At 38.7% G+C, this 27636-nt stretch overlaps 2 protein-coding genes across 12 annotated transcripts in view; one reads left to right on the top strand and one right to left on the bottom strand.

Annotated features, from left to right (window-relative positions):
- LOC111251936 (uncharacterized) overlaps positions 1 to 6718 on the bottom strand; it is an 11382-nt gene extending 4664 nt beyond the window's left edge. The window contains exons 1-2 of one of the 4 annotated variants that reach the window (XM_086990542.1): positions 1366 to 1633; positions 258 to 1005 (exon numbers count right to left, since the gene is read on the bottom strand). In XM_086990542.1, the coding sequence (XP_086846668.1) occupies positions 258 to 554 (297 nt within the window). In that variant the 5' untranslated portion in view covers positions 555 to 1005; positions 1366 to 1633. Of the gene's footprint in view, positions 1 to 257; positions 1006 to 1365; positions 1634 to 6658 lie in introns of those variants that run through there. The other 3 variants (XM_086990545.1, XM_086990543.1, XM_086990544.1) reach the window with 3 other exon arrangements.
- On the top strand, positions 1669 to 27636 carry LOC111251934 (synaptic vesicular amine transporter-like). 8 transcript variants are annotated; one of them, XM_086990536.1, is made up of 14 exons: positions 3038 to 3182; positions 9595 to 9735; positions 19667 to 19856; positions 20407 to 20527; positions 20924 to 21056; positions 21470 to 21739; positions 22089 to 22286; positions 22576 to 22706; positions 23017 to 23246; positions 23626 to 23716; positions 24504 to 24583; positions 24735 to 25019; positions 25698 to 26476; positions 26854 to 27636. In XM_086990536.1, the coding sequence occupies exons 1-12, from the start codon at positions 3131 to 3133 to the stop codon at positions 24796 to 24798; spliced, it is 1701 nt and encodes a 566-aa protein (XP_086846662.1). In that variant the 5' UTR covers positions 3038 to 3130; the 3' UTR covers positions 24799 to 25019; positions 25698 to 26476; positions 26854 to 27636. The 8 variants fall into 8 exon arrangements, with proteins under 8 accessions (XP_086846665.1, XP_086846662.1, XP_086846661.1 ...); XM_086990535.1 differs by having other exon boundaries at positions 25698 to 26480; XM_086990537.1 differs by lacking the exon at positions 3038 to 3182 and adding exons at positions 3791 to 4096; positions 7719 to 7801 and having other exon boundaries at positions 25698 to 27636.

The raw sequence follows: 27636 nt of genomic DNA, 5'->3' as shown, positions 1-27636 counted from the left end.
TATATATATTATATATATTATTTATTTATTTTTATTATATATATTATATATTATATTAAGGGCGCGAGATATGATCAATATGTACGTAAAATCGGGAGCTGTTGTCCTATTTACTTTAACATAGATTAATGTATGTTTAATATGAAGGTAAGCTGATTAGTTAGCAAGTAGTGGCTGTACATCTACGCAATTTGCATACCATTAGTATATGTTTACTTTTCTTCGCTATCGGGAAAAAAAGCACCACACTATCGTACCGTTGGCGAATAGTATGCTACGCAAGATCCTGACGAAGTCCATTCTTCGGCGTCCGAGTCGACTACTAATGGCGTTTTGTCAGTTGGCCGCATCAGGACTTCGCCTTCTTCAGCATCGTGAGAACCCGCACCTCTGCCAGCGTCTTGCAGTGAGCAGCTGTTCCGTCTTCTACCCTTTAGTACTCCCAAAGCACCAAATGTTTTTGGGCATGACCGATGATGATAATGATCATGGGGGGGAGTATGAGAGTCAAACGCTTCCACTAAAGACACTTCTGGTTCGATCATTGAACACATTTTGTCGAACACTTGTGTTGTTTCGATTCCTAGCGTCAATCTCACCTTTAATAGCTGGTTTTAATGATACTAAAGCTGTTGTTTTCGATAACATCGTTGCTATCTGCGTTGCTGTTAACGAATTAGCTTGGCAATCTGATACACAACAAACTTCATAGATGACAACAGCTGCAAAGACAAGCTACTGAGTAGCTTAGATCAGATCAGACCATACCAGTGGCCTGGGTCCTAAGCCTGAACTAAATGCACTTTATTTGGCGTTGGCTTCCAGCCGTGTGGGGCAGTGCCGTCAGCGACGTGTCGCAAACCAAGCTTACGATGTCTACTTTGGGTTAAAACCTTTCAAGAAGAGACAAAGGCGAAGGGGAGTTGTGCCTAAGTCTGTGTAGAGAGCAGACGTCTTCGAAATCAGATATCTATAAGGATCACACGCCTTGATACTACTTCATATCTAGATAATGATAAAAATAAACACATAAAGATAAATCTCCTGCCATGATAAGTTACACCACAGCATAACACGCTTGATTTCATCCATGCCTCTACAACTGAACACATTGACGTTTTTCAAATTGAGACTGATACAGCAAACACGTAGGTACTATGTTGTGCTACAAAAACAACAAAATTAGTCACTTGAAAAGCCTTTGTGTCATGTACAATGTAGCGCTAGAAATAACAATAGTAGCAGTATTGGTCAATACTAAACAGTGTCAGAAGTAGTAGTTACGAGTACAGGTGCGGCGACGTATGCTCAGTGTATATATCGGCATAGTGTTAGAATTAAAATAACGCAAAAAACTAGCCGAACGTTTTCGTAGTGGATTTGCAGTTACAGCTGCCATTATCGTCGCCGTTCTGCCATGGCTGGTGTTCGTAGACCATGGCGACAACACACACGTGTAAGTTAGCGGAAGGTTAGGCACTTTTGGTAATGCTTGCCAATGCTATCAAAGTCTGCAATATTCCTAGCATCGCAGAAACACAATAACAGCAGCAATAGTAGATCGGGTGGCAGTTGGTGGCGCGCGCGCGCGCGCGCGCCTTCGACTGCTTTTAGTGCCGGCTCGTACTGGCAGCTAGACAGTCTGTCAACGACCACCCAACTTCCACGCCGCGCTTTTGTAGCGGACGACAAATGATGCCATGACTCCCTGTCGTCCTAAGAATTACAGAGAAGTGTACTCTCCATTCGGTCACAAAGCTGCTGTGCACTAGGAACAGCTACCTTTTCCTCTCAAGCGACGAACAAACAGACAAACGGTTGCTGATGCCATAATGTTGTCTAGTGAATTGGCCGTAAGATATAAGGATTATTGGAAGTTATTTGTTATGGAATAGACTCGAGCTTTATCCATAAAAACAGCTTGCTACATTATAGAGGATTTTCAGGCAACAAAGTGAAAAAAATCCTTCATGAAATATACAAAGAGATTTTCTACAGTTCATAGCAGGGTTGAGTACTTATTGTGCAAGTCATTAGTCTTGTTAGAGTTAAAGCTTCTGAATAAACGTTACGCAAAGCTGTCTGTTAACCGTTGAGCGAGAAGGGTCATCGTTAGGCTGTAATTTAATCAGGGATTATTACGCTCGTATGAATCAATCAAATTATAGAGAAAATATAAGATAAGGAGTTTCTGTTTTGACTTTAATATACCACTTATGCACCAAATAAGACTCTAGCTGTCACAGTTATTTTAAAAAAAGTTTTAATACAACAATTATTCCAACTACCAGAAAATGATTAGCTGCGACCTAAAACATTATAATCAACTAATGAAGTTTAAATGGTGCAATAATTTATGTATTGTTTGCACATATTAATAATAGTGGCAGGGACAAAATGTTAAAACTTCTAAACCTCCCCCCGTTCTCGCGCTTCACCTCTCAATTCTTTTTTGAAGGACCCCTTTCTGCAGAAGCTGCAGATTCGGCGATAAACAATGAGGCTTGGGTTTAGTTCAGGAAATTGTGTAGAAAAACGTGTTTGATGGTCCTGTATTTTAAAAATAACAGACAATATCAATTCATTTCATCCTTAAACAAGAGTGTTTTCGCCATAATGTGAGTGACATTGCGAAAGGAGAAGCTCACTTGAGGCTAGAGGGCATGCAAAACACAAAAGGAGTATAGTGCATTAGAAGCGAGATATCATATGGTATGGGTCCAACCGCAAAAACAGAGAATAATTACCAGTGGGTTGTCAACGATGCTCACGTTTTGTGCAAGTCGCCATCTGTATCTACATGAGCTATCAGCTTTCATGTCTTTTCGGATTCATATTGTTTTACGATGGATGATATGCGTTCCTCCTTATCATTACCTCGCGCCTAACTCTGCTTCTTTTACCATTCACCGTGGCTCATTGTTTGCTGATTAGATCATAACTGTACCTAGCCAATATGAAAGACGTTTGCATTGCTACCACGACCACATTTCACGAGTAAATATAAAAGTATATTTTTTTAAACAATTTATCCTTATCGTTTGAGTTCGAGTATACGACGTACAAATAACACTAGGCGTAACCAATGCACTGACGAAGCCATCTAAACAGTAAACCTTATAGCTGCAAGATGAAGTACTACGTCAAGCGGGGCAGGATTCGGCAAGACAGTCTGAGCAACGGTGCGTGCTGACAAACGAGTCTACTATTACTCTCCTTTGTATTCTCAACCATTTTATCTTAAGCGTAATGCTTCTTGACATGTATACACTGTATAATATTACGGTACCCCATAGTAATATATAAAACCACTTTGACCGATCTACACACTTGATTCAGAGATCTACTTCTACTTCGTAGTTATCGATATTGGTCTATTCATCATCCAATTCAGCTGAACAGCTACTGCCAGCTTGAATTGATTAAGAGCATGCGAACACATTGTGCAGCTTTCCTCGCTTGAAACTTTACCTCTTGCTATCCAGGGTCCTTCGCCCCATCCGTAATCGCTATCATTCGCTCTCCGCTACAGCTCTTCGGGAAGCCTCCTCGTGTCTTCCCGTCAATGGTTGATGAGACCAGACCTGATCCTCTTCCTCTTGCTGCTGCTGCAGCTTCGTTGTCTGTACTCACCGCTCGTCGTCCTCGGTCAACCAGTCAGTCGGCTTTTCGTCGGTGGTCTTCGCACGCGCTCCCCAGATGTCACCACCTGCCGCTTTTTCGGCCAGCTGTCAGGTGGCGCCACTGCCAAGTTCCCCGCCCTCTTCCATTCTTGGTCCTATCCCAAGCTAAACCCCACGTTAGCTCCCCCAATTCCAGTGGGGTCCTGCCCCAGTAGTAGCCCCATTTTCCGTTCTCTAGATCCTTCGACCCGCCAACTTTTGGTGTTGTCTGGCCCTTGCTTCCCCTTCGTCTGGTTCGCGGCTGAATTCTCGGTTGGTAAAAGAGGAGAGAGTGAGTTCTCCTTCCCATTGACTCGGAGCTCCTGCTGCGCGTAGTCAGAACAACCAGCCAGGCCATCCTGGCATAGCCAGGTCACCTGTTGGTAAAATAACGAGCGTCGGGAAAATCTGCCTCCGCCTTCGACACTTATAAGGTAAGAAGAGAAAAGCTGAACCCAACACCCAAACTACACGTCTCGTGTCAATCGATATTACACTTTCAAGCGCTGCCAAACTCGCTGCCACTACGGCGACTACTATTGCGACCTATCGAGTTGGTCCTTGAAGTGCGACAGTTCTGTGTACGCGAAGTTCGCTGAAGTTGAGGCCGTGCGATGGTCGACGGTGCGTAGCTGTGTTCTGCAAGTGAACGAGGTCAACCGGACGGTCGGAAAGCTACTGTAAGAGGCTAGGCTTAGGAGGATGAAGAGTGCGGAGCTTCGCTTCGGTTGTTGAAGCTACATCACGTGGTAAAATGTAGACCTCTACGCGAAGAGGCGATCAGCTTCATATAAACGAGCGACTAGTCTGTTCCGTTAAAGGAATTCCGTGCAAATATTACCGATAGTAATAATAACATTCAGCAAGCGTTGTAGCAAGCTTGTGTGTGAAACTCAGCAACGTTCGAATTGGAGATCAATTTCCTGATAAAGAGACAAAAGTATGTCATCGCGATAGCTTATCAGAGCTAAGACTTCAGGATAAACGCGTCAGTCCGACATTGACTCATTAATCAACTGTTCTAATCTAGGCATACCCACTGAAAGCCTTGTAGAGTAGGGTACGTTCTGGATCAAAATAGTGAAAAACCTTCTGTCCAGCACAAGAATACCATTGAGAGCTTTTGTCGGAGTTTCTGTTATCTGCTTGATGCAGGCACATGGCTACGCTATTTATCTGTGCTAGTCCTACAGTAAAATGAAGGACACTTGACAATCTAACGGTGTAGACTCCGGCCAAGACATTCTGTAACAAAAAACGCTTTAATTGTTTTGCTTTTATGAACAGATCGCATGAGTTATGTCCTAGTTGTATTTGTCTGTGATATTGCTGAATCAGCTATTTTGAAAAGTATGTATGTAAAAAGTTGTCTTCGTTTAATTATATATACAATTTGGAAATCAGTCAACGTTATAATGTTAATTTAGTTGACATTACATTCGTCTATTCTCCACAGTTTTAGTTACCGAATCCAGTTTAAACAAAACGGAACAAATGATTGTATTAAGACGAGAGCTTATATTGCAGACGGGTGTCCAAGTTTTATCTAGTAAAGCTGGCACCCGGGTACTTACTATTATTATTATATTCTCACTCAAACAGCGACGTCCCGTGGTTCCAGCGTCCTTCTATTGTCCTGTCGTTTATTGGTGGCGCTCGACGGGTCCTTTCCGTCCGCTAAGCAAGTGGGGCCGACACCAGCCCACCTACCAGCGCCTTATACAGCGCTTCTATAGCAAACCAGCTCGGCCACTCGTTAGATACCCGGTGGGAGCAAAACGCACAAAGTCAAATTTGCGCTTATGGGCATGGGAGACAGAGAGAGATAGCTTCATCACAAATGTTTTTGTCAACCTGAATAGAGGAATTTTCTCACGAAAGCGAATGGGTGAGGCCTGAATGCATAGATAATGAAATAATCATTACCATAAATGAACTCTCGTCTGTTCCTAGTCAACGACAGACAGAAGAATAAGAGTTTCGTAGCCGAAAAATCAAGCAGGAGTTTGTATCGGTAAAAGTAACCAAACTGGCTTTTTCACTAAGAAGAGTGGTGGATAAAAGTATCATGACTGACGAAGCGTCAGCTTCTACCTATACCAAAACAAGTCAAGGGTCGTTTAATAAAATGTAATTTTCTAGACCGCCGACGGAGTTTGAACTCGATTCTTATTATTGTCGCACTGTATAAAACTAGATAATGAGTAATTGCAACAGTTGCGATTTCCAGTTTGAGTTAGTAATGGGAGATATATTGCATTTGTCACATTTAGCTTTCTACTTCAGTGACAAATAAACGATGAACGATTTTAGATTTTTACTTACCAACCAAGCTTTAGATATATTCCTACATTTGTTAAAAGGTTGTCCACAGACCACACTTTAAATCCACAGGATATTGCCAATTCGTTGTGAGTTACACTAGATAATTAGGGGGCTGCTTTAAATGCTTACCTTGGGTATAATGGGTATAGCAATGCTGACAAACAGACTTCATCTATATAACGATGTTTATGAGGCGAACATCAGGCTTAGAGCTCTCTGCTTAACTTAACCAATATACACACCGTGAGTTAAACGATAACTGTAAAGCAGATTGGTGTGGGTGCGTCAAATCTACCACGCAATCAAGCAAATAGGGCTATGTTACGGCTAAGGGCGACTTCTTAATGAGCGCTAATCTGCGTCGTGGACGAAATTTCAACTTTATTATATGTTCTGCTCTATACGAAATTACCAATAATATCGATTGTCGAATAAGCCGTAGCATAAAAAATCATCAATTTTTATAATAAGACCCAAAACCAATGCATGATCTCTCAGGTGTAGTATTTTTCCGAAACAAAATAGACAATAAGTATATTATTAAGCAATTATCTTGCCGAAGGAGTATCTAAACAATACAGGCTGAGTATTGGTTAGTAGCGCAAAATGAGGAGAGCTGTATGGAATAAAAATTTGCGTATCGAGGATCACCCTTCATAAAGCGTACTTACATTTATAAAGTTTACGGACGTTTCCGCCATGACTCTCTGTTGATGCGAAATTCACGAAAGGCAGTTGCGTGGATTGCTGATGTGCAGTTGGCTTTATGCTCCGGGGGATTTCGTTGTGCACCTCCCTTCCCACTGCCTCCTCTTGTCGTTTCTTTACATTTACGACTTAAAACTAGTATTATTTTTGGTTACTATATGAAAGGCCCCAGGTACCTTTTAGTTCGTGCGTGCCGTATACTTATGATTTGGTACGATCAAAGCGAGTGAAAATTAATTAAGCGATATATAAATGTATCCCGCGAATTCAACAATATATTAGGTAAACGAAATAGGCGTATTACTGTCGCTAACCTTTAACACAAAACCCATTTCAAAGACTTCAATTCTGATATGTTATAGTAATCATGTTTGCAAGCCTATTGATTATTCTTGTACGGAATCTCTCTGGTGCGTAACTCATATTCCCTTACAACGAAATTATGTTTGAGTCTGTTTCATTGGCTCTACAAAAGGCATAGTACCTTAGATTTATTAGAGGAGACCACTGCGTCCATCTAGCTAGTTACATTTCTGTAGATAAACTTAAAATGTGTTTAGTACATTACTGTTAAATAGTATGATTTAAAGCATAGTTCTACACTTTAGAAGGTTGGAGTTTTAGTTTATTCGATAAGGACGGCTGAATGATTGAGGAGTTTTCTTCGGAATCTTACTTCCACGGTTAACAAAAATTCCGAAAACTGATTTATTCCAAATATCGTGTCGATCGTTGGTAAACATATTTTAGGCATTCAGAATAAAGCCTACTTTGGGAAACAGCATTACATTCGTTTATATCGATGGCAATGCTCATTCATCTTTAGCTTTACCCAAGTCTATTTTAAGCTTAAAATAACATAAAGTTTCGAAACAATAACCCGGAACATATTTTTGCCTTATTATAATATCTCTTTTAGCTATCATTGAGATGTGTTATTTAATCTTCACTTTTTGTTCTTTCGTGGGTCATGAAACTGGCATCACCGTCTCTAACAATTGATGCGTTGTTAATCATCCATAGATGGACGAAAATTCATGGCTGTTTCATTGATCCACGTTTCGGAACTGCTACTAACGAGGATAATAGGCTTCTTGCCCAAATCCGTAAGCACAAAAATCATATGATAGGTAATTTTACAAAATCTGACAATATTTGCGTCCTCTACGAATCTCAGATGCAGACGTAAGAGAGTATCTGTAAGCCGCTACCGGCTAGTATTAAGTCTTCAATGATACTCTACTGAGTTATTATTATATATAATATAATAATAATGTATATATACATATATATATGAAGTCGGGTGAATGGTTTATCACTTCATTTAGTCGGCTTAGACAGTAATTACAGACGCATCATTTATCTATAGCTCTTGTAGATATTTAAGATCAAATTATAATACGATTAGAAATATTTGCTTATTACGACGGTGAGGATTTTATTTTTGACTGGACCGGCAACTTAAGTTACCAGCATTTTGGTGACATCAAAGTCAAATATACTAGAGAAGATTTAATGAACAATCTGACTTTCAGTCATTGAATGCTCAATCTAAATTACATATTAATACATTCTTTACACAGTAAAGGAGCCTAAACAGTAGGTTTAGCCGGGCCCTTCATCGGCTTTATCCTCCCAACAGCCAAAAATAAGCCAACTTACTGGCTTTTTTAATAACCTTTTAACAGACTAGTTCGTGTTGTGCTACAAGCATTCACTGCGTTCGATAATGTTGTGTATCAGATAAGACGATGTAAAGGATACTTTTTTTGGTGGGTGGCGTAGTAACCGATTGGAAAAGCTTCCACTGCTGCGCCACTCCTGGCGTTCTCGTTGAAGCCGCTGCCCATCGGGTTGTTGCACTCAATTTGCGCTTACGCCATCGCCTCGGAGGGTTCCACATTTGGGAAAGGTTTAAGGATGGGTAAGCAAGCTGGCTGTAGGTCAGTTTCTTGCAGTAACGTTACAAGGATCGAAGAATAGCAGGAGGGCCCTCATCCTTGCGTCTTACTCGTTCCTCTGAAAGCCTCGCAGCGGGCAGTGCGCTCTCCACTTTCTAACCCATAACCCGAGCAGCTGAGAGTTCTTTTTGACTTGGCAGTCGCTGTCATCCACAGATAGCCAAGTATGTATGGACTAGTCGAGTTCCCTCCTTTCGAAATCTCCCGGAAATCCTTCACCATGTCTCCTACATTAAATAAAATAACTTAGCGTGTCTAAACAAAACGCGAAATGTATTGTTAACTTTGGCGCCCCCAGTGGCGATTTTATCACCAAACTAGGTAAGGTGAAATATTTTATTAATTTTTCATGAAGAACTGGGACGGGAGATATAAATAGACTACTGCAATTTAGCCATTAGGTGCGCGGTCTTTAGGCCTTACACGAAAATTTAGAGTTTCATCGAGCGATTGCTTAGTTGCTTCATATGTCGTTATCAGGTACGATTAATTCTTTCCGTGGCACGTTCTTTTAGTCAGTTATCAATTTTTGGCCTTAATCTTACTCGAAGCGGTATTGACCGTTATGGAAACGTGTATCTAATTTAGTACGTTGTTTAGAAGGGCTAAAAATGTATCAACCGAACAAGTGGGCTACGATGGTTGCCCTTTTAGGATAATGATGTTCGGTCATCAGGATCGTCAGGATTACTTTTTTAGGCCGTTTAAAATTCACTTCGATCTATCGTTGCAAATAATTATTCAGCCTCAGGTATTGAATTTGCAAATCGTATAAGCCAGGAATGGCCACAAATGATTACCTAGAATTATCAATGCTCTTTATGAACTACCATTTACAGTATAGTAGATACGTTTCGAAAATGCAGGAGGTCGGAGGTAAGGCTCATTGATTCTGCTTGTAAAGAATTAATTACTCTAATCCGTCGTCCCACTTGCAGCTGACATCATGACGGTGAGCGGAAGTCAAACTACGTCAGGATTTCAGGAAATTCTGCAACGCTATCGAGGAGATCGGAAGTTAGTGCTCGTCATCGTGGCTGTCGCGCTACTTCTCGATAATATGCTGTTGACATCAGTTGGTATGTAAACGCTTAGAGACCATTTAAGAGTCCATGAATAGCCTTTGGGTCACCTATGGTAACTGACATAATTGTTCAATCATAAATTGCGATGTTCCTTATGTCCTGTATATCCTATTTTTATTCAGAACTATAATAATTAGCTTTCTCGAAACGCTAAGAATAACCCAGACAACAGATTTTTTAAAATTTTAATTTCAAGAGGAGCTTTCGGAGAAAATATTTAACTTTGCATATAACAAGGTAATTGTAGGACAGCACATTTTAACTTAACCGTATGTCTGCATACAATGTTACTGCGCATTTATTTACACGCTTTAGGTAATAGGTCACGGCACCGTTGTGGGGGAACGACAAGGACTAACATAAAACAAAGTGCTGTTAAAATTAGAGTAACAGTACAATATAATTACATATTTTTACGAGCTCAATAAAATACCGAGATCTTGAGTCAGTCCTATGATTTATTAGAAAACGAAAATTACAATTCATGTATAAGCTAAATGAACTTTAAGCTAAATTGGTCACTCGTTTCTGATAACACTACAAGCGTGCCCTGCTATCTCTCTAATTCAATCTAGATCTAGATCACTCTAGTTTTCTTTTTATTTGTTTATGCATGAAAGGCAGTAGCTGGAGCCACTTGATAGTTCGCAGGCAGAATGCAAATGTCCCCATATTTAAATTTCTGCCTATCGTTGAAGCTCATATCACCGTCATGACTAAATAGTTTAGCTGTAAATAAGTTAGGACAACGAACGTGACTATACCGATAGTGGGCCTATTTAATTTCTATGTATCAATGAAATTCTTCTAATATTACGTACATATATAGGAGAACGCTGCAGTGCTTCCTGACATTGAAACCTCAATGTAGATTGATCCAAATGCTCGAAATGTTGGAAGGACGGACCAGCTGAATCTTGTTCATTTCCGGCTCAGAAGAACACTATAAAGTAAAATCCAATTGCCAAGTAGATCGCGAGCTAGCACTGAATACAGGAACAGAACAGAACAGGACAGAAAAAAATTCCTCTGTATCAGTAGATATGGAGCACGCAGTTGTTGATTAGATAACACTTGTTAGGACCAGTTTAGCTTATATAAAAAAAAAAAAAACTCGACGTTTACAGAAGTAATATTCTTTCCATATCGTCCAACTTGATTTAGACTCTACACGACTATATAAAACAACTACAATATGATCCAAAAACACGTGGTTCAAAAGCGTATAGCACACCTAATCGCAATTTGGCCGAGGAGGCTTAGTAGCTTCTATAAATACACTTGGCAACGGTTTTTTTTTTTCTAAAACCCGATGTTGCAGAGGCTTGTTGGATTACATTGGATTACGCACATGAACCATGGTCATTCGATTGAAGCTGTGGGTACTATTGTAAAACAGCTTATTTTATATGCATATATGGACATAAAGGTGTGGCCATCGTATAAAATAATATGATTAAGCTATAGCAGTGGAATATTTACCGGGGTGAATAATAGTCACTATCGAAGAACAGTAATTGGTCGAGACAACTAACCAAGTGCGGCCATAGAACAAACGATTATGAGTCCAATTACAGACTTTGTTCGCACAGTAAGGTACGTTTTGTAGCTCAGATTTTATCGAAGTTGTTCAGTACACTAATAAGATGCAATTTCTTTTTTGAGCTACCTCGTCGTCACAGAGGGTAGGCCGACTGGACAGCAGGTCAAAAGATCGCCTTAGATGTTTTCTTGTGGAAACTAGGCAACCCTGACAGTATCCTTCACACTGTTTTGTATCATGGCGCATGATTTACTTTTAATGCGAATTACCTGTGCAACAACGTACGTGTACATTAAGATCTGCACGGGAAAACATGAAATTGAGCTAATTTCTAGAAGTAAACGGTATTCTCTACTCGATGATGTACGACTGAACGAAAGACTTTATATAATAAGAGAGCTCTGGGAAGTTCGCTCAACTGCTCGGCTAAATGTCATTACCCGACAATAATGAATTAGTTCCCTTGTTTACACAATTGCATTTGTTGAATAACGAATAAATTCGAAATTCTCTTAAATTGCTCCATCATTAATACGAAAAAAGAAAAAAGACGACAACAAACTATGATCCAGCAACATGAAAACATAATAATGCATCGAAAATAATAGTTTATGACATTGTACGTATAAGTTTCAGATTCTTTAAATTAACACCCATAGCAAGTTACTTAATTAATAAATGTTCCGACCGTATTCGGGCGGAGTTTTAGTTGCGCTTATGACCACAATCGACCCTGTAATGAAGCAAGGCATGAGACCCGTGCTACCCCTTTGATGTAATAGTTAGATTTATTACGAAGTATGTTTTATGAAAGACTTAGAAAATAATTGTTTACTATTGAATTTTCGCAGTTACTTAGATATACATTTTTTTTTTTTTTTATATTTGGTGTCTGTATGCTAGGTCATGGTTGTTATTCGTTTTTTTCGACAATAGGTGCTTGCATTGACTTGACCGCAATGAAAAGAACATCCAATTCGAGGGACAATTTTACCGAATTACGTATTGACGTCATTGGTGCTTTTGTACAGCGGCACACGTACATACATATACGTATCTTTGCGTGTTTTCTGCAAGCTGGGTATGGTCTTTAGGATTTAATTCTACAAATTCCATTAAAATATTGGCAATGTATGATGGCATTGTATCCGACCACTGCATTACAGAGAAGGAGAGGAACAGTGCAGGAATCTTGAGAGTCGAAAAATTGAAGTGTTGTTCTGTAAACAAACCTAATTGGGTGTCAGATATATAAGCAAACGTCTCTTATTGGTTATTTGTTAGAAAAGATATCTGGAGCGGATCTCCTCATTCGTTTCCCTCAGTCTAGCGCTTAAGAATTACTTTAAATTAGGACTGGTCTATATATGAAATGTAGGAAAAACCAAGCAAGGTTGAAACCTCATTTTTTGCGTTGGACAAATGAAAGCAGTTTGACCGACCAAATCAATAACAGAACTAATAGTCTTGCCTCTTTGCTTCGCTCTTTACTACTGTTATGATAAAGGAGTGTTATATGAAGGCCACCAGAAAGCATCCGTATTTTATTTGCATGTACAGAATAATCGTTACTATTTGTGGTAGCCAAAAGTGTTTTAGACTAAAACAGTAAGTTAAGTATTGCAGCAATTAGGGCAGAAAATACTCAAATAAGTTACTGAACGAACTATTACTGCGGAAGCAAAAATCAATTCGAATATTAAATTAATTAAAGGGAGGACATGTTGCCACAATTTATTTATAATAACAGGTTCTTACTCTGCGGTCGCGTTTCAGAAGTTAAGAAGTGATCTCTTTTTATAAATCTTTTTTAAAACTTTTTAGGGAACACACAGCTAAATGCTTAGAAAACCAAAGCAAACTAACATCAAGTTACTCTAAACGCAATTCCCGAATTCTCCACTTTCACCCGCCGGATTCTTGAGACTATGCTACTGTCTGGATGGTTACAGGTCTAATATTTGTAATACCATAGTGGACAATGTAATTGTCTGTTAAACCTAAAGACGTGGCGGTCTAGATTCAAATCTGGGCGTAAACAGATTTCGTCTCATGCTGGGGGTTACCAGTCTGACATAATGCCGAACGGCTTGAGTACCAGACGTGAAAAGCTAGAACATTTTCTGTAAAATTTCAGAATATTGGCAGACGGAAGTTGAAAAGCTGATTCGTAATATGGCTGAGACAGGATTAGAAATATTTCAGATGACAGAACTCAATAGCAGCTTGCTGTCATTTTCATTTTTCCTACTTTATGAAGAATAGGAACATGGATTAGAAAAAGAAGTAAGAAAATTTTTTGGGTGGTTAAGGTAGATGAGCTTGTTATGTTTGACTACGGTGGGGTCAGCACTCAACAATGTCGTGACGGTTTACACAAACTCTTTGAAGGTCACTATCATATCCAAAACTATAGTTTTGGAGCTTTTGAAAGCGTAGATTGCGCTTATATATATATATATATATATATATATATATATATCTTTTATCTATTTTCTTTCAACGAATACATGCTTTTTGACGAGACACTATGCTGTAGCGATATTTAGATGATCAGAAAAACTAAAAGTCGTTGTGTGTGCTTCTTGTATTGTTGTCTGTTAAGGCGCTTAGTGAAAATATCGATTTAAAATACAATGTGACTTAAGTTTGCAAGTTTTGCTGTCTAAAAAGCGTCTATGGCTCGGCGATCAACTACAATAAAATTGAATAGTCAGACTTGGGCTGAATAATTTGAGAGCAGAACCGTCCTTTACAAGATGCTGCAACTTTTTATTGCCAAAGGCAAAATCTAGTGTAAATTTATTATTTTAGTTCGTGTTTATTAGTAGAATAATTTGTGTATTATTATTATGGCTGAAATGGTGTATCATAAAAAAGCGCACTTATCGAAGTAAGTGAAAAAAAATATTTCTAACTTTCGTGAATAATATGTTTCTTAAGGAACCTAGTTTTTCCACTGTAGTACGGTATTGGCATGTAAACTTTTAACATGACTCTTACAATACGCATGTGCAGAAATAACATTTTTTTTCGTAGGCTTAATTTCTTGTATGGGTTTACGGAATAATGGTAGCGAAAATCGATGCTATCTAATTGGACGTAGTCGTAAAATATGGCCTAACATACCTAGATAATAGATTACAGGCCTAGCTAAGAGATATCCAGGACGTGTTTCTATATTATAAAAACACTATAAAGATATCGTTCGGCCTATCAGGTCGAACGAATTTCTCTTGATTGCATAACAGGAAAGATACGCCCAAACACTAAGTCACTTTTGATTCCTACGATGTCCTCTACCGGCGTCAGTACTCACGAGGACAGCGAATCGTTGAGAATTTGGTAATTTTTTACGAATAAACCTTTTTTGAGATCCGACTACCCAACTATAGTCTGCGTTCTCTGATTGCTCTTAGTATCAAATAAAGTACTTATTTACACTATTGATAACAGATTTAATCATATTTGCGAAATTTTGAAGTAATCTATTGAATCTGTTATATAAAATGTCCCATACGTCATGAAATCTGCCAATTGCCAATCATAAGTTCCTGTGTTATGGTTTAATTAAAGACTTCTAATACCTCACCGAAGCGCTCTAAAGACGTCTGAAACAAAATTGGGGAAGACACGAACACCTTTTTCATGGGACCCATTTGATCACCTTGGAAGCGAAGGCGTCTCAAGATACGATTTCTATCTCCGCCGCTTTATAGGCAATACAAGTACTATTTGATAATAGTGCCAGAAAATTTGCACGGTTGTTTTTGTAATTTCGGAGACTCGACAGCTGGGCAGATGGTTTTTTTGTTATGCAATTGAAAATAAAAAGTGAAAAAAATGTCTATTTCCCTACTGTAAACAAGAACGTTAGAATTATCAAGCATTATGAGTTCGTTCGCAGATTCTTCTTTAGCTATAAACTGTAAAAAATAACCTTTAAACATTTTCTGTCTGTTTACACAGTATAAGTGCACTTGTTTTTTACTTGTCGTTCACATCTTTCATCTTTCTGCTGACGTATAAGTTTCGAAAGACCAGGAAGCCTAGCCATTATGGTCCAGATCTGGACCCTTTTAAATTTCTTGAAGTTTCTGTTTCCTCATCTATCTCGAATAGAACATACATAATCATTGCAACTAGACCTAAACTAAAATTTTTTATTGTAAGATAGGTGAAATTGCGTAGCTCTATAAACTCCTTACATACATGCACCTTAATTATTTGCTGGCAGGTCATCTTACTATGTCCCGGTGATAGGTTAATGGGTAACGTATTTGCATGAAATGTGGAAACCCAAACATAGACAAACTTTGTTCCGTATTGGGGGCTCTGCGGCTTATAGATAGCCAAACGGCGATACCGGACATGAAACTCAAATCATTGAGATTATCATAGAGTGAATAGAGAAGAGTAGGCATACGTATAGGAAGCAAGTTGGGAGAAGATTTACAAGTTCTTTGTCGTAATGGGCACGTATTTATCCACGACTCGCAGTATCAGGGCTTTTAAGACCTTTACGCTTTTGTAGCACTTTTTTTACTTTTGCCTGTTTTAACAAGCCCTTGCATTCTAGGGATCTCTAGCCTGCTGTTAGGCCAACATTTAATTACGTTGATCTTTCCTGTGTAGCGTATTTGAGCGACACTTAAGCAAATAAACTAGTTTACACCGACTAATATTGTTTAAATTAGTTTCGTATTAAAACCATAATATTTTTAAGTAAGACTAATTACCTAGCTTAGGGCCCGAATTAAAGCCACGATCCCGCTGGACGGTGATGACACCTTTAGCAGATGCAAACAAGTTTGCTGAATCATTTGTTTTTGGTTGGATACAGTTTTAGAAATAATGTATAAGAAAGATTCTCATTTTAGCCTGCGTATGGTAATAACTATAATTCAGGCTGCTACGGTCTATGATTAAACCTACGTACGTAGTGTACGTATGTTAATTTTCTAAGACGGCTTTGTCTAAGAATCGTATCTGGATTCGTCTTTTTTCTGTCTCCTCTTGACATCCTGCTCTGTTGCTGGACGCCTGAGTGAAGTCGATCCTGTCAGGAAAACAGAAACTGTCGATAGAGTCAATTGACAGAGAATGAATACTCCATTCTGATCTAAGCGGGCACAACCAAATAGAAAATCCTCCGGGAACCGAAGAGTTCTACAGCAACTATAGCATTACATGGTTCCTTCCTCTTGAAGTCTGTCTTAACCCGTAGACTAATTGTGAAACCGTGCCGATAAGGGTGGTGACTGCTAGCTAACTTCGCAAGAGGAAACTAGGTCCATACCGAAAGGTTAGAGCCTCAAGTGGGAAAGCCGTAAGAGCCACTCGGGCGAAAGAGCGGAGACGAAGTTTAGGAGACGCTAAAAGAAGAACGCTCTGACCAATAATGGGGAAGACATATGGGTGGCGCTGTTTCCCATGAAGGAAACGCCACCAGATAGCAGTAAGTACTTGTAGTACTAAGACCCCTTTCTAGAGACTTCGCAGGAGTATGCTAGGGTCACTGTGAGATATAATTGGTATGATGTATACTTACCATAAGTCAGATAAAAAAATGTAGATCGAGGAGAATCAAGACGACCATTCCATTAATAAAAATAAAGGTAAAACCATAGATAAAGGGCCATCTACATGCTAATACTTTGATAAGCATCTCAAACGTGTAACGTGTTACACAGGATGACCGAATAGAACTTCGCGAGAGATCGAGTCCAACGAAGCCTTTTGTATAAAGGAAGACTGACTTAGGGCCAAACTGAGCTAAAACCGGCTTAGATTGCGCAATGCTTGATTCAGAATAAATTCTACGCGCATAAAAAATAACTGTAGAGAGATAGGCCCTGAAGATAGTGCGCAAGATTGAGGCTACACAGATCGACCTCAAATTATAATTTATATTTGCTGGTGTTGTGTCGTATTTTCGCAATCTGCGAATATCCGGGACTCGAAACGCAGGAAATTATTTTAGACAGTCGGTCATTTCTCTATCGGATATCCTTGTACAAGTTAAAACTGAAAGGGTCTGTATATAATAGCAAGTTGGCTTTTTGCGGAGTGCAGTATAAATATCTGGTTTATTATTTTTAGCTTTTGTATCGTTTCGTTTCTGTTTGGTCAACACGCACAGTTCATAGCAAGAACTATAAAAAATTGAATCTAAAATCGCGAAGTAGCAATCTCTAATATACCAGCAAAAAGCTTTTTGGTGCTGGAAAGTTGGTTTCTTGATGCTAATGTGATCCTATTGGTGTTAGATAAATGTCAATTATGTCCACACGCTATTAGAAGGAACTTTTCTTGTGAATACTACAAGCGTAGAATCGTCCCTGTATAACTAAAATACGTATTGACTAGCTACCAAGTCGTAGATATATTTCAAACTTATTTCCAATTACTCTTAAAATTTTTCCACCATTACAATTTGTTTCGTGATTAAGTATTAAGCAAGAACGACCAAAGTAATTACTCATAATTTTTCCTCATTTTCTTTTTCGGCTTCGCCCTCGGAAGAGGTAGCAGGCAGCGTAGTATTTAAGATTCAGCATATATACCATACGTAGAAAATCATTCAAGAATCTTTTTATAGTTTGGTCTTGCCAATGCGTGGAATACCTTACTTATTCTATGGTTATAGAGATATGTACAGGAGAAGGTGACATTTTGTCGCTCGAAGTTCCGCCACTACTAATAACCTTCTTTTTACTGTTGGGTATGTCATACTTACCTTGTTCCCAACTGCCAGTTTTTCATTACCAAAATATCACACTATACTTCAGAAGACCCTGCCTTTAAGAATAGCTAGCATCGTCCAATTAATCTTTTCTACACGAATACCGACTGCTTTTAATTGCACTAACTCCTTTCTTATAATGGCGTTCATGATGTATTCACTGCCTATATCGAGAATGTAGCCTCCCAATTACTTCGTTTCATTTAGGAGAGGTTTATGTAGGATATAGTAGGTGTCAGTGACGACAAAAATTGGCGAAACTGTAAGTCCTTTTCCTGAACACATTTCCATTTGCAGTAATCAATCTGTAGCTCATTTCTATACAACAACTAAGTGATTGCTTATCGAATCGTATACATAACACGTCCATCTAAAATTATTGAATATCATTATTTGCTATATATCAACGTGTGCAGAAGTTTACAAAGCGGACTAAAATCAAAATATGTAGGCCCTTGCCAACTAGCCTTGACAAAAAGAGAAAAAACATATATTGTTTCTCTTGCATAGCGCATCATACGGAGTGAGACCAAATCGCTCAGTCACAGCAAACGGGAACAGTCACAATCACTTACATGAATACGTACAAAGATTCTACGATGTTAGGAAAGACACGCACGCATACACTCAAAGTAAACACTGAGGAATACATTCTTATAAACACATAACAACAACAGCGAAATACACTGGGTAGGGGCTTGAGAGGCCTAGAGAGTGTTAAGCAACAATGAAACATGACACAGACAGGGAAAAAAAACAGCATTACAAAAATAGAGGGGGGCAAGAAGAAGAGGGCCGATGGGTAAGCTATGAAAACAAGGGACACAAAGGGTTGGTCCGTCATCCGGACATCTCAAATCAATGAGGAAGCAGAGAGGCCAATATCTGCCTTTTACTCAAACGAACGAACACCTACACGCACACACAGTCAGGGAGAAATCATCTCAGGAGCAAGATAAATACAAAGCCTCAATCACCCGCAAGTTTCAATGAAGATGGCTTTTTAAGGACTATGCGAATTGATAAATACATGTTAGTCTAGCTGCGGAAAACCAAAGAGCTTTATAAACGAGCATGGCTGAATACGTAAATACAAAAGACAAGTTCAATTTCATCTTACACATCATTTCGAATGCAATACCTGATACCTTTATAGTATTTAGCCTTTTCTGTACAGACTACGTGTATGCAGAAGCTAAAAAAGCGCCTTCGCTAATGAATTTAGATTGTTAGATCTAATAACGAGAACTAAGACCAAATTAAATCTAAGCCAAAAAAAGGATCGACCAACGATAAGTTTTATATACTTGCTCTTTAGATCAATTTCGGTGTAACAAAACAAACAGACGAGACAAAGTACCAGCCTCAGGGATAGTGAATTCCGATTAAAACTTTCTATAATCTTTAACCAAGGGAGAGATAAAAAAGGCTCAAATGCTAAAAGAATAGTTGATCCGACAAGAGTACACAAGCTAATTCGTCATCAACGAACTCGGCTGGTATACTGACAATCAGTAGATTACAGTTTCTACTGTCATCATATTAATATAATTTGAGTAACTTAAGTAGGACTAAACGCACGAAGACCGTATCATTTTCATCTGCTAATTTAGTTTTTACTCCGCTGCTTTTTCCAGTACCAATTATTCCAGATTTTCTATACGAACTTCACAAGCGGGAACTACTCGAAGAGAATAAAACATTTTTTGAGACAACCGCATTTCCTGTTACTACGATGACATCAACTATGTCTCGGGAGAACGCCACAGATATTCCAGGCCCAGATCTTATAAATACAGTTACGCGGACCACAACCAGCGGCATTATGTAAGTTTAACTGAATTACTCGTAGCTGGAATTAACTCATGTTGGTTGCGCGGATTGCTCAGTCTATCGAATTAAAAAAAAAAATCAAATCTGCCTTTATCTGTAAAGCAATGCTCGTTCCTTGACTAAGTCCTACAACTTGCATTAATACCTTTACTGAAAATCTAGTTACGAATGAAACCGTCAATTTTGGATTACTCGATGCTATAAAACGCGCTATCTAATTTAAAATACGTATTCTATACAGTCTGACTAAGTTAAAAAATAGCTTTTTCTCGTAAGTTCTTATCGTAGTTTACGAAGCCGTATTTTTCAAGCAGCCTAAAACCACGGAGTGGCCACTGATATTCGACGACAGAAAAAATGTTGTGTATCAAAATTCTTTTCCTCAATCAAGTCGCAAAAATCGTTGAATTGTTTTCCCGACACTATGCACCCGTTATGGTTTAAGGCCGCCAGCCTCGCTTGTAGGATTTGGCCTACAGACCATCAGGTCCATAGTTGTGATGGATTATTAACCGAGCTCCCCTTACGTCGAAAAATGATATAGCGAAATCGGAAGTGGCTCAACTTTGGTCCCTGATCAAGAACCTGATCGAGCTGAAAGCCGAAGGCAGAAAGAACGGGAAGAAAATCTTCGGCACGAGATGCTGAAAGATGAAAATGTTGAGGTAAGAATGGTTCATATTAAATGTTGTGTATTTAGATTGTAGGAGAAGCAGATCCGTCAGTTGCAAACGACCTACGAAAATACTAGAATTATAGATGCGCCAGAAGCTTTTCGTTAGGCAAGAAGAGTTCGTCGAATCACTAAACGAGAGCATTTTTGTGGCATCAAAAGTACGCGGCATATAATCAGGGGAGGAAGCTGTTTTCTACTGGGGCATATCATAATGTAACTTGCACTCTCAAAGTTCGCTACACAGTTGAGGCTAAAATTAATCCACGTAGATAAAGAAAATAGCTCTTTTCCTCTTGTCTTTTATTTTCATGAACCAGTTTATCCTGAACTATATAATCTTTAGGACTAGGTAATACTCGAAACGATGTATTGCTTGAAATTCTAGGTGGGATTATTATTCGCTTCGAAGCCTGTCGTTCAAGCCTTAATAAATCCGCTGGTAGGCGAAGTTACTAATCGAATCGGGTATACAGTTCCTATGTTCGCCGGCTTCGTCATTATGTTTTTATCTACGCTCGGTACGTACCTGCCAGAAAAAATTTCGTGCGACTACTTGTACAACCATCTCTTGTCTAGCTACTGAGATTCTATGGACTCTATTCAAAACTGTTGAATTAAACTAATATAGATCATCATTTAAAGATCAACTAAATAGAGTTCCGCCGCTAACTTAGACATGTTATGTTCTTTATTAATGAACAATCAAAACAAAAAGGTTTCCTGTAGTTTTCTCTTAAGCAGCTCATTATGAGTAACTACGCTATCACAGTGTCGCTACGGAGATCTTTTCTTAGTCTGGCCAGAAATCACAGGCTTTAGCAGCAGTGACAGCAACGTGAGTTCTTTAAGCCAGGGCAAGTTAAGACAGATTTTATTAGCTCAAGTCTCAGCATCGATGTTTTCACAGTACATTGTGCTTTGCTATTTATAGTGTTCGCTATTGGAGCATCCTATGGTACCCTGTTTTTCGCACGAACCTTGCAAGGCGTCGGATCGGCTTGTACCTCTGTAGCCGGCATGGGCATGCTCGCTGATAAGTTTCCTGATGATCGCGAAAGAGGAAACGCTATGGCCGTTGCTATGGGCGTTGGGTTAGCTTTGGGTGTCATGATTGGGCCACCCTATGGCGGTATCATGTACGAGTTTGTGTCACGATCTGCCCCATTTTTGGTCTTAGCGGCCGTTACGCTTTTTGATGGATGTAAGTATGAGATGAACATTACGGACATTCAAAATGGACGCTTTGGGTATATGCTTTATGTGCATATGGCATACCATGTAACTGCGTGATCATGACTATAGTAAATATCCGCTTAAAAATCTACACTTGAATACGTGTTAAGTGGTATTATGATTATTATCGTATTACATAGAATATAATCGAAAAGAAAAGTTGTATCGTTGTGTTACATTTCAGCAACAATTATAATGTTTGGCTCGATTTCGCATTTGCAAATGCTTTGCCGTATATATTACCCTTTATAAGCTGGTTCGAGCCTATTTTTTGATGGCCTGTAATATTTTTGGTTTTGCTGCTGTTCTTTCCTCAGTGCTTCAGTTGGCAATCCTGCAGCCGTCCATATCCCAAGGAAATATTGAAGGGGCATCTCTAAGTGAGCTGCTCCGTGACCCGTACATCGTGATCGCCGCTGGGGCGATTACATTTGCCAACTTAGGTATCGCCGTACTCGAACCTTCTTTGCCCCTATGGCTTATGGACACTATGCACACGCCCAAATGGCAACAAGGTGTGATTACCGCCCTTCAATTTTTTCTAAGTTGGAGCATAAATATACAGGTACCACTGAGATAGAAAACAACCTACTCTGAATATGACTTGGTCAGTCCTGTTTGAAAGTTTGCACTGGGTCGCGCAGAATGAGGCATAAAGTAATTCTCAAGGCAAACACAGCTCTTCTCTAGTAACTAATTATTTTTAGTGAAACAAATGAAAATAAAAATCACATTAAGTTAACCACGATTCTATAGAAAATGATCCAACTAGTTTAACCTGCGGCCTTGGGGGCGTTGCTTTAGGTGCTGTATTCTTGCCGGCCTCCATTTCGTACCTCATTGGCACGAACTTATTTGGCCCTTTAGGCCACAAACTCGGTCGTTGGTTATCCACCATGGTTGGCCTCATCATCATAGGACTCTCTCTGCTCTGCGTAAGTAGACACATAGTTAATTGAAAACACAATACGATGATGAATATCTCAATAGAATATTTATGAACTGCTTGATAGTTTCCAGCATGTATTTATCTATGGGAGCAGGCAGATACATATATTTCGTGAGAAGTATCTCGCACTAATCTTCGAAGCTAAGTCAGTTTTATATCTCGCGTACTTATCGCGTCTGTGAATCACTAGTGTTTATTTGCAGAGCTTAAGGAATCATATAACTTTGCATATTCGCAAATTTGACAGCCAGATGGTAAAGAGGAATAGCTGTACTGACCTCTTCATTGTTTTTCAGATCCCGATGGCTCGTAATGTAAATCAACTAATTCTCCCAAACGCGGGCATTGGGTTCGCCATTGGAATGGTGGACTCATCGATGATGCCGATGCTTGGCTACTTGGTCGATATTAGGCATACGTCGGTTTATGGATCGGTATACGCTATAGGCGACGCCGCCTTTTGTGTTGGGTTTGTGCTAGGCCCACTCGTCTCTTCGACAGTCGTAAAGACCTTGGGCTTTAAGGCGTTAGTATCAGTTAAGAATTTACGTCATATATCAGATAATCCTTCAGCAATACTTACTAAACGATTCGGATAGGATGTTTTTTTATACGAAAGAAAAGCTTGAGCTTATTGTAGGTACACTGATTTAAACAGTACCGCCATTAGCGGACATAATAAACAAAGTTACCTTCAACAAATCTTGTACCGATTCTACAAGTGTGCATTAGAAATTCGTTGGCTGATGAAAAATATTAAGCTGTCACCACGTAAATTAAATTTAGGTTCAACGTATGATTTATATTTGGCGTTTTATCGCCTCATATTCTTTTGTTGTCTATAATTGATAATTCAATTGATAACTAACTAACTAACCATTTGATGAAATTTTACGTTCGTTTAGTTTGGTCTACCTGACGGGAATTGTCTGCATCTGCTATGCACCGCTTCTATTCGTGCTGCGCGACCCGCCTACTGCGAGAGACGAGGGACGCGTACGTTGTTGCCCATAGCACCTTCATTGACCAACCATATTGATTATTAACAACCCGACCAGCCTAGTATTTCAACAATAATTAGCTAAAGATGTCTATTCGATAATTATTCTGGTGAACCGACCATCTCCGATACAACCTTACAAGTTTCTCTCCACCATAATATATTAAATCACGCGGCGAAAATTATCGGTGTACGCCCTATTCCTCGGAGTAGACAGCCCGATGTGTTAAGTACCCATAACACATTTGGATTTGTTTTCCACTTATTACTTGTATCTACAACAGTTTTAGTTGGGATTGAAACTAACTCATACCTTCGCGCTAGGCCACAACCTATTTTATGAAGCAAGATCGATTGCTATTCGAGATACAGGTAACGGTCCTACTGTTGTCCGTTTTTAATTTTAATTCGATAAACTTAAATTATCTATTCCTGACTAAAATGAAACCCTGCGCTATGTCACTGTAACGTTGAAATCAATTTAATACTTTGAAACGTATGTGATGATTCGAACACAGGTACTGTTTACTTGTGTTTATATTCCCTCTTGCATAAAAAATCATTGGTACATCTCAATAGTAATAACACTTATCGTATGCTTTTTGAGACACGTTTAATACACAGATATCCAACTTAGGCCGCGATTGGTACAATGTAGAAATATTGGAGGTGCTTTTTTGTCGAAGGTTTACTCGTTAACAAATTGAATGCTTTTGTCTACTTGGATAAAATTCGCTGTTAATGTTGATTACCTGACTAAGTTGATTAAAATTTTTGTCACAGTCACTGGTGATGGGTTCCACGACACTTCGTTACGACACGTACACCAACGAAGAATCACCCATTGAGGAAACCAAGCTCAGGTACAGGAATTTTTCATTTCAAAAGTATCCAGCGTTTTATTAAATGTGTAATAATCTTAACCGGAAACATCTCAATCTGCTGTAATTACCATGATATAATCATATTTATTTTTTATAAATTACTTACTTGTTACACATCTATTTGTTCTAGTAATATGAGCAACAATCAATCGAAAATCCAGCTTCAGCCGCAACAACAGCAGTTCGTGCACTGAACAAATAGTAACAGTCACATATAACGATGCAGCGCAGTCTGTGTATATTGACAAAAAAAAAACCAACCAAAAAAGAATGGAATTCATTCTGCTGCCGAAGCCAATAAATTACTAGAACTGTTAAACCAAAACCCGATACTTCATCAGCTACACGTATACTACTATTATATTATAAGTACGGTCTGCGCTTAGAAGATAACGATCGACACGACCTGTAAGAGGTAAAAGCAATAATTCCTATATGTATATAACGAAAGCATATTCTAGAGCCAGTCCTCTAGATTATGCTTATTCTATGTATACTAAATAGTGGAATCTTGGTTGAGGTCAAGGGCCGACCGGCTCTATTACTCTAACCAACCAATAAGTTTATTTTCATAGGAATTGTATCGCTGATTGGCATTACATTAACGTTACATTTTTGCAATACATTAGTTTATAACAACGTAAATATTATGCCTATTCTTCTGTGTGCCATGTCCTGTTCCGTTGCCTGTAGTTGTCGATAGCCGTATTATGAGTACAGTCAAAAGTGTCACCAGGCGTGCGGTGCATTTTTAATTAGCTCTCAAAAAACCGTTAATTCTTTGGATTTCCCACCCATCTCACCGTAAGATATTGTTCGCAGCTCTACATGAATGCTGATAGTGGATGATCTTATTATCAACATAAAGAAAAGTAATGAATTTATTAGAACGTTAAGAAGTTGGTGCGTCTCCTCTTGACTATTACCCGCCGTTTGAGTGAAATAATGGAAGAATAATGGGTTGTTTTTGAAGTTCGACTCTTTAAAATCCTATTTAGGAACCATTATCAATAGAAATTCTAAAATCTACAGCATTAGTTTAAACAACACGGTACTAAGGTAAATTCCATGTGTTATTTATTCATTCCGTAAGGAGAAACCACGTAATGAGTGCATCTTGCCTGCTGCTACAGGACGAAACCCAGAACATATATTCGAAGACGCGAGTTGTTTCTAGGAAGTATATATGAAGAACATTTGATTCTACTCGGCAACGAAATAACTTGGCGACCTCTGTGGCCAACAGATGTGACATGGGCTATATATAAGGGAAGCTGAGGCCGCCAGCAAGAAATACCAATAATAATAATAACGTAATGATGATACGTCAACTTATCTGAGCTGATAGAAAACAACTGCAAGGCACCACAGCAAACCAACCAATTACGCCATTAAAACTTCAAGATAGTTGATCTAAATCATCCCATTAATGCATCAAGCTTTACCCGACGTGCTCCTTTCTGGGCTTAAGGGAGAACACATTACAATCGGCTTCGGAATTCAATTGAAAAGCAACAGGTGCTGAAAGCTGAAATGATGACAGCTTCCTTGTACGATCAGCTGTAAAGTTCGACAACAGGCTTAGTAGAGAAGCTAACTGTTGCTTCTGCTGTATTTGATTACTTGCTTATTATAGAAAACGTGGACAGATAAAAAAACTGAACAATACTGATGATGATGATTTACTTGTTGGTAAGTAATATAGTCCTATGTCAACATGAAACAACATAAAGATTTATGTTCCCTGAAACCCGAGTATGACATATTGGCAGCTAAAGAAAAGCAGACGCTATTAGAGCGGAATGAATGTTCTCCGCGTGCGCCGAAGACATGAAAGTGATCGCGTTCCGTTGGAACACCAACTTTACTTACGCAAGTATATATATATATATATATAAGTATATATATAAAGCAACGATGATGATATATACATAAATAGTAAAAATATGAAAAATATTTAGAAAAATACACTAGAAATGACATTGCTAATAATAATGACGATACCGTTATTAATAACCAATAGAAATCATTTAACTCTACTGACTGTCCTCTTACGGAGAAAATACACTAATTGAACAGTTTGTGTAATTAGCCATGGCCTTCCCGTGCCTATCCCTCTTCTAGAATCAATGCGATGTCGTTGACAGGGATAATTTAATAATAGTAACAGTGATGACGATGTCCGAGAGACAGACAATGAGGTTATACACGCTGGTTAGTATTCGACCAAAGCAAAAGCCTTTTTGCAGGTGTAACTAAACAGGCTGGACTGGATCGTCTTTACCTATTTTTGTTATAGTCCTAATCGACAGACACCCAGAAGACGCACGGCTGGCTCAGGTCTTGTCCCGTCTGTTCTTTGCCTAGCTTGAAGAAGCGGACCTCACAAACAACTCTATTCAAATCGACCGTTACACAAGTGTGGCACATTTCTTTAACAAACATCTCTTGTTGAAAAGTACTGATTAATGAAGTGAGATAACGCCACACAGCCAAGGTCAATGGACGATGGATACGTAATATAATGACAAAGTGCGCAAAATGTATATACATATACTATAATTATGCATAATAACCATGTGGTGATAAGAATAATGATGAGGTGAAGCGACAAAGAAGTAGATATAGACACACTTATTATTCGTGAACACTGTAACCATATATACAGAGTTTGCAGACCACCAACTCATTCTTCGAATGAATAATAAATCTAACAAAGAAAAATAACTACATATAATTAGTATTGTATGTATAGGATTATACACTATACCAACATTACTGAGCCTCTCCTTACGGATTCGTGCATATATATATATATATATATATATATACAAAACGCCAAATTCGAAATATAAATCCATAGTGAAATATGTTCCGCCATGCATACTAATATTAATAATGTGAATCACGAACACGATACTGATAAAAATTAGCGAATATTGTGGCTTGCAAAAAAAATTAACGACGACGTTGATGAAAACTAAGACATGAATGTAGATGGGAAATAAAAAAATGGTGAAGAGCAAAATGAA

Source organism: Varroa destructor, unplaced genomic scaffold, assembly GCF_002443255.2.
Source record: "Varroa destructor unplaced genomic scaffold, Vdes_3.0 BEIS01000005.1, whole genome shotgun sequence".
Lineage (NCBI taxonomy): Eukaryota > Metazoa > Arthropoda > Arachnida > Mesostigmata > Varroidae > Varroa > Varroa destructor.
This window is presented reverse-complemented; position numbering and strand designations above follow the sequence as displayed.

Excerpts from the sequence above, each read along its gene's own strand:
- LOC111251934 (XM_086990536.1), top strand. The coding sequence starts at position 3,131 with ATGAAGTACTACGTCAAGCGGGGCAGGATTCGGCAAGACAGTCTGAGC. Across the intron at positions 20,528-20,923 it reads TGAAAGATGAAAATGTTGAG|GTGGGATTATTATTCGCTTC; the intron begins GTAAGAATGGTT and ends TTGAAATTCTAG. Across the intron at positions 22,287-22,575 it reads CACGCCCAAATGGCAACAAG|GTGCTGTATTCTTGCCGGCC; the intron begins GTGTGATTACCG and ends GCGTTGCTTTAG.